The sequence below is a fragment of the Vigna radiata genome, chromosome 8 (genome assembly GCF_000741045.1).
Source record: "Vigna radiata var. radiata cultivar VC1973A chromosome 8, Vradiata_ver6, whole genome shotgun sequence".
NCBI lineage: Eukaryota > Viridiplantae > Streptophyta > Magnoliopsida > Fabales > Fabaceae > Vigna > Vigna radiata.
Window position 1 is genome coordinate 32,859,472 of NC_028358.1, and position 9,903 is coordinate 32,869,374.

Consider the following 9,903-nt stretch of genomic DNA (forward strand, 5'->3'; position numbering starts at 1 on the left):
ATATATATATATATATATATATATATATATATATGTATATGTATATATATATATGTATATATATATATATTCGAGGGGATTGTAATATTCAAGAAGGAGAGAACATCTTTATATCTGGTCAAGCATCAAGGTAGATTCACCAAAAAAATAAATTACCTGTCTTACTTGCTAAAGTTTGGTTGCAGATGCCTCGTTCACACAGTACCACAAAATCTGCTAATACTAACCGTAGAGCATCATTTCCATTGCCAACAAGAGGTGGTATTCGACAGCCTCCTTCCGGGCCCAATGCCACTATGATTAGTCACGTGTCTTCACCAGATATCTCAGTCAATTCTCCACGTATTGATAAGATGGCTGAATTCCCATTAACTTCATATGTGGATTCTTTGTTCCCCATCAATAAAACATCATCCTTTGTTCAATGTTCCTCTGGCCTCCCATCCAGCGGCAACCATTCCACTGTGATAGACAAATGCACAGTAGATGTACATGATACAGCCTCAAACAGACCCGACTGTACTGAGTCTTGGCAGGGAATCAAGCAGAGCGTGTTAAAGGAAATTGATGAGGATAAAAGTGGTTACTCTGATCAAAATGCAACGGCAGGTGCTTCAAGCCACACATCTTCTGACTTGCGCCGTAGACAATTTGACCCGTCATCATTCCAACAAAGGGCTGAAGCTTTAGAAGGGTTGCTTGAATTTAGTGCAAGATTGCTACAGCAGGCAAGGTATGATGAACTTGGGGTTCTATTGAAACCATTTGGGCCTGGAAAGGTTTCCCCAAGGGAAACAGCTATCTGGTTGAGTAAGAGCTTCAAAGAGAATACTTTCAACCCAGAAGAATCCATGTAAACTGCTATAATGTTTACCGTAGTCATTTTTAGAGTTCAGTGTTTCTTCTCACATGAGAGAATTTAGCCAGCTGATTTTTTTAACTTATCACATTTTTTTTTTCATTTACCCTTTTCTTTTTCATTCCACTGAATAATAACTCAAATTTTCGATCTGATCCATGAAGCAGATGATAGATATTTCTTTGGCAGTAAAGTTAGCGAAGGTTGGTGTCTCAAAACCCTTTCCATTCTTGTAATTGTTCGTTCATTTTTCTTTACTGGAAATAACTATCCATCAGTTAAACGGGGAGCAAAAGGTATTGGCACTTGAGTAGAGACCCTGGTTATGTAATCAAGGAAGTGGTATACTTTGAAATTTATCTTTAGTCCTAATGGCATCGAAATTTCGTTTTCATTGTGGGGTGGGGGGGTAATTGGTTAACAATACCAAAAACATTTTGCTGGTGTTACTATTTAATTAGTTTCCTAGTGGTACTGGGTGTTCTGTATTTGTACTGCCTAATAAGTGTAAATGCAAAGAAGCATTTAGTAGAAAATCGACGAATCATACTCCCATTATGAAAACAGACTGATGTTAGGGCAACTTTTTCTTCACTTTCAGCATCTGAGATTGAGACCGGCATACCTTGAATTCATACATGCAATGGCCAAATTATGGACTAGAGATGTTACATTGCCTCTATCCAGTTCAGGTACTAGAAGACGGCCAGCACTTTCTTTGATATGATGTTTTATTATTTTAGTTTACAAGCGTTGAACACCCAAATTTTACATTGATTGCGGCTTTTTCCTTTCTTGTTTTGCTTGTCGTCCGGACAGACCTTAGTTGAAATGACTGTTTTCAGACGATATTTGCTGCTTCTGCCATTTTGGCTGAATTTTATAGTTTCGGCTTCTAACATTTGGGTATTGATATCGATTCACGTGTCTTGTTATTTATTTGAGAAGTTGACTTCTCACTGATGTCTGTAACTTGATCCCTTTTGCGCGTATTCACTGTTCAAACCGTGTCCTAACGTGGGATTAGTATACGATAATGGTTATAAAATCGTAACAATGCGGCTCTTAATCAGTTTGTTCAACATTCAAGAAACCAACTGAAAGAATCATGAACACATTTTGCGATCATGAAGGATGTGCGAATGTTGTCAGAACTATCTCCAAGAACACATTTTGGCTGTCCTGTTTGTTTTTCTCTAAGAGGAATAGAGTGGTGTTTGGAAATATACATGAGCGTGTGCGCACTGTTCAGTCTGAACTGGTGAATATTCGACAGATAAGATACGGCCTAGAAGCTTTCTGGGCCATGTGGCGCTGTCATCATTGGATTCTTCCGGAACCTTTAATCAAACTTTTACACGCAAATGTACTGACATATAGAGGTAATTGTTTATATTCTACTCTATTCATAAATTCTTCATACACTATTGTTACTATTTTATACACAATTCTAAATAGCAAAATAAACTAGTAAAGTAAACAAACTAATTTTTATATAGAAAATCATTTAAAAACTAATTTCTAATTTTTATATGATCTTTAAGTTGTTATTATTAAAGTAAACAAACTTATTAAATTTGTGATTGAAAGAAAATTTAGAAAATAATTCATACACCTTTTTTGTCTTCATTTGTATACAAAAAAATCACTGATGAATAAATAATAAGGTAAAAGTATAATATACTGGAATAAATAAATTCATGCAAAGTAGTATTAATAATATTCATTAACTTGCTGCATTATAATTCATTGGTATGCTGACTAGTGATATTAATTTCATATTTACTTACAGTTTAATATTAAATTTTAAAATCTTCTAGGTTTTTCATTTCATTTTATAATTCATCACTATTTTTCATTCTAATGTTATTTTGTGCTAGCTTTGTTTTTAACTTCAAAAGCCTTTTGGATTATGGTAAATGTTTGACATAAACTGTATAGGATTTTTTATTTTTACTTTCGGTTAAACTTGATCTAAAGTTCTTAATATTTTAAAACTGATAATTTGGTCTTTAGATATATGAGAATTTAGTTCTTTTTAACTATAGAAACATGTTCTTATAGTAAATTTAATGCACATTTTTCTCAATTTGAAAATTAATTTAATCCATATAAAATATATAAGGACCATGACTACGTTTATCTAGAGTGAATCACATTTTTTTAAGGTATTTGTATAAAGAGCTATTATTATTTGCGGTGTTTTGTAAATTACAATTTTCTTTCTTTATTTATAGTACACTTTCATATATTATTGCAATTTATAATTGTATTTAGCTTTTGATTTAATTCCGTTGAGAGTGAAGGAATAAGAAAATATATTAATTTTTTTCCTATAATTTTAACAAAATTAATTTAATATTTAATGAACCAATTTGTCACTTATTATATAAGGTATTTTGTATAAATATTTTACTCAAGTTTGATGAGTATTAAATATTATTGCCTACATGCCCTGGAGTGACCGTAATTAGTTGGTCAATCCTGGTATTTATCTTCAACTCAGCATCTAGAAGTTAATGTTCAACGTGGAATCAAAATTAATAACTAAATATGTGATTGGACTTTCTTCCCCCATTACTCTTACCACTTCTAATCAATAAATCTAAACCTAATTCTAATTTTGAGATCCTTTTTACAACACAACACAAATTTGAAATATGGGTTGGTAAAATAAATCAATTATTTTTAAATAACATCCAATCAAAACTATTATTTTCCATGAACATATTTATGTAAGAAAAGTGATTAAAAAATAAAAATTGTAAAAAATAAAAAAAGAGTGGTGAATAAGAACAATTCTTCTGGTAAGAACGTGACACCTGTCCAAACTTTGACATTAAATATTTCTTAAATACGTATAATATAGAAGTAGAAGGATTCATACAGCGTTTTTTAGTAGAAAAACAAGCTTCCTTTGCTTACTTTCCACTCTTCTAGAGGAAAAAACACTTAAAATTTCTTCAAACACGGATAGTGGGAAAAAAATGATTACTATATTGTTCTGTGTAATGAATGGAACTTGAGAGAGGTGTCTGTCAAAATTTTCTAGCCCAAAAGTCATGGCCGTGTGAAGCATACGAATGTGAGAAAGACAGTAACTCTTATAATATTAATGTTACAAATACGGTTTCTTAGTTCTTACTGTATTTATAATGACCAAACCCAAATCCTTCTTCCATCATTCACCTTCAAACCTTTGATTCTTCTTCTTTCTCTGTGGTATGGGTTCCTGCATGGCCATCATGTTTCTTTTTCTACTGTTTCCCTTGGCAGTCAAAGGGGATAATAATATTACTGATTCTTTCCTTGGTACATAATTCATCTCTCTCTTATCTTATTCTGTTTTATCTATTCATCTAATACAAGACTACATAAGGATATGAAATATTGCAGATAAGGTTTGTGAAGAAGTGGAATGTGGGAAAGGAAGCTGTGTTGTGAACACAAGTTACCCATTAAACTTCATTTGTGAATGCGAATCTGGTTGGACCAGAACTCAAGACGAAGATGATGATAAATTTGCCACTAGCTTTCTTCCATGTGTCATTCCCCAATGTAATCTTTTTCTCTGTTACTTTGACCAATTTAAAATCAATCCTTAGAAAAAATTACAAATGCTTAAAAACCAGTTTAATGAATCTTCTGCAGGTAGCTTGAACTATGGTTGTCAACCAGCACCACCACCAGTTCCAGAGAAGACTTTTCCACACAATTTATCAGCTTTCAATCGTAAGAGACACTCCTCCTTCATTAATAATGATTTAAAAAAATGATAGCTTCTCTACTAATGTCAAAAAAAAAAAAATGATAGCTTGCTATTGGGCGTACTGTGGAGAAGGAAAATGCGTCAAGAACAGGACACATACATACGCATGTGAATGCAGCCCCAATTACTTGAATCTTCTCAACATCTCGGTTTTTCCTTGTTACAGTGAATGTAAGGATTCAAAACCTTTTCTTTTCTACAATGGTCGCAGAATGTTATAGCATTGATTAAGGAGAAGATGGTTGTATTTTGAAGGTACTCTTGGATCTGATTGTTCGAAGCTTGGAATAAAAGTTGGAGAATCAACTGGCAATCAAGGTGAGATTGAACCTTTTTCTTTTGTTTAAAATGGAAAAGAAAAAAACATTGAAGTTGTGTTTGTTTCAGATAGCTCAGGCTCAGTTTTCAAAGGAAGGTTGGATTGGATGATTATGATGTTGATGTCGACGGGTATGGTGATGTGGAGCTAAGACCCCAAGGATACACAGAATTATTTTTGCGATTTCATTGTTCTTCATCACTCATTGGGGGTTGCTATACTGTATGCACATACATACGTAGACAGTATGTACATTTGTCATTTTGTACAATAAAGGGAGTGAAAATATTTGAACTTTAGAGCTTCTGTAAACTACTTAAACTTCATTGTTTGTGGATTTTATCTAGTTAATACTATTTCTGCACTGTTATTATTATAGATTAAATATTCTTCTGTTGCGGTTTTCAATACATTTTCCATGGTAATGAAATTAATTAAGTTGCCAAAAATAATTAAAAATTATAATTATGTTAACAATTTAAACACAAAAATATGAATAATTAAAAACTACATAACCAAATTATGCAAAAAAAAAAAAAAAATAGATGTCAAAATTGATAAGTTTCTAACATGTAGGAATACAAATTTAAATTAAGCTAAAAGAATATTTCTCTTCTATGTTTTGTTATTTAAAATCCTGTATGTAGTGAGTCAGTTCAACGTCGTCGTTTTGATCCGGAAAAAGAACTTATAATAATCCACTAATTTATTTATTTTATTTAATGAATGAAACAATTTTTAACTCTAAAAAAATAGGTTTAAATTCTTTGATCCTCCCTATTTTTGGATGCTTTCTCAATTTCATCTCCTTATTAAAACTCTCAGCTACATCTTTATAAGAATTAATTTCAATCAATTTAGTTCTTTTCATTAAATTTAGTCAATATTGTGAAATTTTTATACAACAAAAAGATGAACTGTGTAAACATGACATTTTTAGTATTGAAACAACACATGGATTAGAGATGAAAGGTAAAATTATTTAAAATGCAATAATTTAAAATAAGGTAATTCTGAAATATGATTTATGGATTTAGGTTTAAATGAAAAATTCAATTTGGAGTAAAAATCTGAAAGGAGACTCTTGCTTAACAGCATACCACGCCCTCCGTCCCTGTAGCTTTTCGTCATAATCAGTGTACACCTGCTCCAGTTCGTAAAAGCTGATAACAATAACCCCCAAGCTTGCGACCTCCGATTCCTTGATCGCCTTCAACAGTTCTCCGTATTTGGTTTCCCCGTCAGTTTTAGGGTGTGTTCACTTCAGGGTGACAGGAGGTGATTGGGAGAGAGTGATTGAGTGGATTTGAGGGTAATTTTTTTTGCTGTTTATTTGAGTGAATTTGGAGGTAAACGAGAATGAATTTTGAAATAAAATTTGTGAGAATTGGTGTAGGATTTAGTTTATATGATAGATTAAAAAAATTTACTTCAAAATCCACTTTCGTTTACCTTCAAATTCATTCAAATAAACAACAAAAAATATTATCTTCAAATTCACTCAATCACTCTCCCCCAATCACCTCCTGTCACCCTCAAGTGAACAGACCCTTAGCGTAATCGGGCAACATCATCCTTGTCATTTGGATGTTTCCCGGAAGATGAGGAATAACAAATAGATCAGAGTGAGAAGAAACATTGTTGTGATGCTGGTAGAGTCGCAGACATTCTGAAGCACACAAGGCGAAGACACCGGTGCCATTAAATACAAGCCTTGGGATATTGAATGTAGCTACAAAATGAGATGCCCAGGGGAAGAAAGCACTAGCAATAAGGCAGTGTGGTGAGTGTTGAAGAATCCCAAATTGAATCCTCTCAGATTTTTACTCCAATGCTCTCTCCTCTCAAATTTTTAGTCCAAATTGAATTCTAAATTCACCCGTAAGTCAGAATTATCTTATTTTAAATTATTACATTTTAAATAATTTCATATTTCATCTTTAATTCATGTCACCATTCAAAATTAAAAACGTGACGTTTCATCCTTCTGTACAAAAATTTTAAGACGTCAAATTAACTCTTTAGGAATCCAATAAAAGATTTGAATAAGAAGGAAATGAAATTGAGAAAGCGTTGCAAAAATTAAAAGTAAAAACAATTAAAGGATTTAACCCCAACATATATTAAACGTGTTATAATTTAAAACTGAAAAGAAAAAATCCTTTTTTCAGCACGAAACTTCTTTAAACTTATACGTATTAATCTTAGCATAATATGCGGGTTTAAATAATAAATAATGAAATTATTTATATTTATTTAGAATAATGATATTTAGACAACATTTTTTTGACAATATTTGAACATTGGTTATGTGTCAATTTGTGATTGGTCAAAAATTACTCTACATTAGTGTTTATGATTATTATTATTGATTGTGGAGTAATTTTTGACCAATTACAGATTGACACATAATCAATGTTCAAATGTTGTCAAAAACATATTGTCTAAATATCATTATCCATTTATTTATATCATCATATCAAAGGAGTTATTTTTTATGTATATGATTTTTCTTCAATTTTAATTTTTAAGTAATTAATTTTTTAAACTAAAATAAGTATTTCTCTTTTTTTTTTTTTTTAAATTACAGTTAATTTAAATTTAAATTGTTTTTAAACTAAAATAATCACATGCCCTGTGTAATATAAATATCGAAAACTAATTGCAATTTTCTGTTTTATACGATTTTATTTCTTTTAGATAGACCAAACTTTGGAATTTGGATACACAATTTGCCATTATAGTGTACGCACCTAGTTTTCGTTTAAATGAATTTAATTTAATTTAATTCGATTAAAAATAATAAAAATCGTGTTTATTTATTTATATTTTTTTTGTTATTTAATGGGAAAATGATGGAAGCGTAACGGAATTTTTTGTTTATAAATTAAAACCAAAATATATTTATTTAGATAAGAAAATTTTAAAAATTATTATTTAGAGACGGCTATGTCTAATTAGGGAAGAAAATATATTTTTCCTTCTGGTTTATTATTACCCAGGAATAATAAGTTTTAATTTATATTTGTTTCTTCCTTTTTATTATGTATAAAACGATGATTAATATTAATTAATGATTAGAAAGTGGGAGGTTTCTTATTAGGAGCTGAGTTTGTTTTTGGCCATTGATATTTGATTCCTCTCTCTTTCTCTCTTTCTCTGTTTCTCTCTTTGTTGTCTTTCTCTCGCAAAAACCGTATCAGCAATGTCTGGGGAATCAGCCAGCGCTATTCCAAAGGGTCAAGTAAGATTCAAACTCAATCACCATCCTTTTCGATTCCCTTCTGATCTTTTCATCTCTTTTCTTTTTCTTCTTAATTAGGTTGATCTCTTAGATTTCATAGACTGGTCTGGTGTTGAATGTCTCAATCAAAGCTCCACCCACTCTCTCTCCAATGCTATCAAACAGGTTCGTTAGGTTTCCTTTCTTCTCTTTCTCCCCCTATTCCTCTTCCTCCATTCCTTTTTATTTTCAATTTTTTTCTTTTTCTCTTTATCGTATGCAAGTTTTCCGCTTTTTCAAAAGGGTCCTTGTTACTGAAAATAAGGGTTCTAGGGTTGCCTCTCTTATCTTACTGTCTCTGTTAATAAACAGGGTTATAGAGAAGATGAGGGTTTGCATCTGGAGAGTGATGCAGATGAACAGCTTTTGCTCTATATTCCTTTCACACAAGTTATTAAACTCTACTCCATTGTTATCAAAGGTCCTGAAGATGAAGGTAACATGTTCATAAACTTCAAACTATGTCATTCATTCAATTGAAGACATTGACACTCTAACTTTTTCTCAAGCCCTGAAATATGCTTTCCTCTCATAGGGGCCAGTGCTTGATAAATTAGATTTAGTCAATTTATGTCAGCTGAGATGTAAATACTGCTCAATAAGATGCTCCTACATATCTTTCCTGTTAGGGAACTTGTAGTCTATTTTCTGAATTGAGAGATGCTAGAGATAATTATTTAGCTTGTATATATGATCTTCACTGATTGCTACTGCTTTTTTTTTAATGTTGCCTTGGTTATAATTGGGTTGCATTTTCGTCTTTTAGGCCCCAAGACGGTGAAGTTATTTTCTAACAAGGAGCATATGGGATTTAGGTATAGTATTTTTTTGGCAAATCTCTTTGTGTCATAGCACATTTGTCATGTTGATTCAATTAGTTGCTGATTGTTTGTTAACGGCAGTAATGTCAATGATTTTCCACCAAGTGATGTGGCAAATTTGTCGGAAGAAAACCTTAAGGTAGCTATTCTGTAACTCTTTCCAAGTTCATGATGTTTGCCCTAAAGTAATTTGAAGCTTTCTTTTCCCACACGTGTATGCATAATTAACGTGAAGATTATTCCATTGTCTCTGACAGGGGAAACCAGTACTTCTAAAGTATGTTAAATTCCAAAATGTTCGTAGGTATGCTATTTTCCTGGATTCCTTCCTTCTGAGACGTGCCTCTTGTTTAATATAATCTATTTGGTCGAAATTGTCCGCTAATTTATATTAATTACTTGATCAGCTTGACAATTTTTATTGAGGACAACCAAACAGGTTCAGAGATCACAAAAGTTCAGAAGATTGTGCTGCATGGTTCAACGTAAGTTATAAATCATCCATCTATCAAGTTCGATTACTCATCCTTTCTCATCTACAGCTTTTAGTTTCTTCTGCTATTGGTGCAGAACTATCAAATTCCTTACTAATTGTTTTATTTTCTTCTTCCCCTAATTTGATTGTGATTTCTCATAGTCATTTTTCATCCAGCTGTTATATAGAATCATCATTGTTAATTGGTTTCTAGCAGATGCAACAATAAGAACTCTACTGGTTCCAGATATTCATTTACTTTTAGTTGCAAGTTTTTATCTAAAAGTTATATTCTGTCATGCTGTGTTAGAAGCATTTGTGATTTTGGAATCGACACTTAATTGACTTGAATGTGGATTATACCTTTTTTTTCCTAG

At 31.8% G+C, this 9,903-nt stretch overlaps 3 protein-coding genes across 4 annotated transcripts in view; all 3 read left to right on the forward strand.

Annotated features, from left to right (window-relative positions):
- The window catches only part of LOC106772257 (serine/threonine-protein kinase Nek2), an 8,803-nt gene extending 7,033 nt beyond the window's left edge, over nucleotides 1–1,770 (forward strand). The window contains exons 15-16 of one of the 2 annotated variants that reach the window (XR_002669242.1): nucleotides 186–1,062; nucleotides 1,461–1,770. Coding sequence is in view for 1 of the 2 variants with exons in the window: in XM_022785221.1 (XP_022640942.1) it covers nucleotides 186–857 (672 nt within the window). In the remaining variant the exon portion in view is untranslated. Of the gene's footprint in view, nucleotides 1–185; nucleotides 1,155–1,460 lie in introns of those variants that run through there. The other variant, XM_022785221.1, reaches the window with a different exon arrangement.
- A 2,255-nt stretch (nucleotides 1,771–4,025) lies between these two features.
- Nucleotides 4,026–5,304, forward strand: LOC106771645. The gene is made up of 6 exons (XM_014657642.2): nucleotides 4,026–4,171; nucleotides 4,256–4,417; nucleotides 4,511–4,591; nucleotides 4,674–4,799; nucleotides 4,884–4,946; nucleotides 5,016–5,304. The coding sequence occupies exons 1-6, from the start codon at nucleotides 4,084–4,086 to the stop codon at nucleotides 5,096–5,098; spliced, it is 603 nt and encodes a 200-aa protein (XP_014513128.1). The 5' UTR covers nucleotides 4,026–4,083; the 3' UTR covers nucleotides 5,099–5,304.
- Nucleotides 5,305–8,047: 2,743 nt separating this feature from the next.
- The window catches only part of LOC106771041 (PITH domain-containing protein At3g04780), a 2,560-nt gene continuing 704 nt past the window's right edge, over nucleotides 8,048–9,903 (forward strand). Inside the window, exons 1-7 of the mRNA XM_014656922.2 lie at nucleotides 8,048–8,191; nucleotides 8,270–8,356; nucleotides 8,543–8,666; nucleotides 8,997–9,045; nucleotides 9,133–9,190; nucleotides 9,309–9,355; nucleotides 9,459–9,536. Of these exons, the coding sequence (XP_014512408.1) occupies nucleotides 8,153–8,191; nucleotides 8,270–8,356; nucleotides 8,543–8,666; nucleotides 8,997–9,045; nucleotides 9,133–9,190; nucleotides 9,309–9,355; nucleotides 9,459–9,536 (482 nt within the window). The 5' untranslated portion in view covers nucleotides 8,048–8,152. The remainder of the gene's footprint in view (nucleotides 8,192–8,269; nucleotides 8,357–8,542; nucleotides 8,667–8,996; nucleotides 9,046–9,132; nucleotides 9,191–9,308; nucleotides 9,356–9,458; nucleotides 9,537–9,903) is intronic.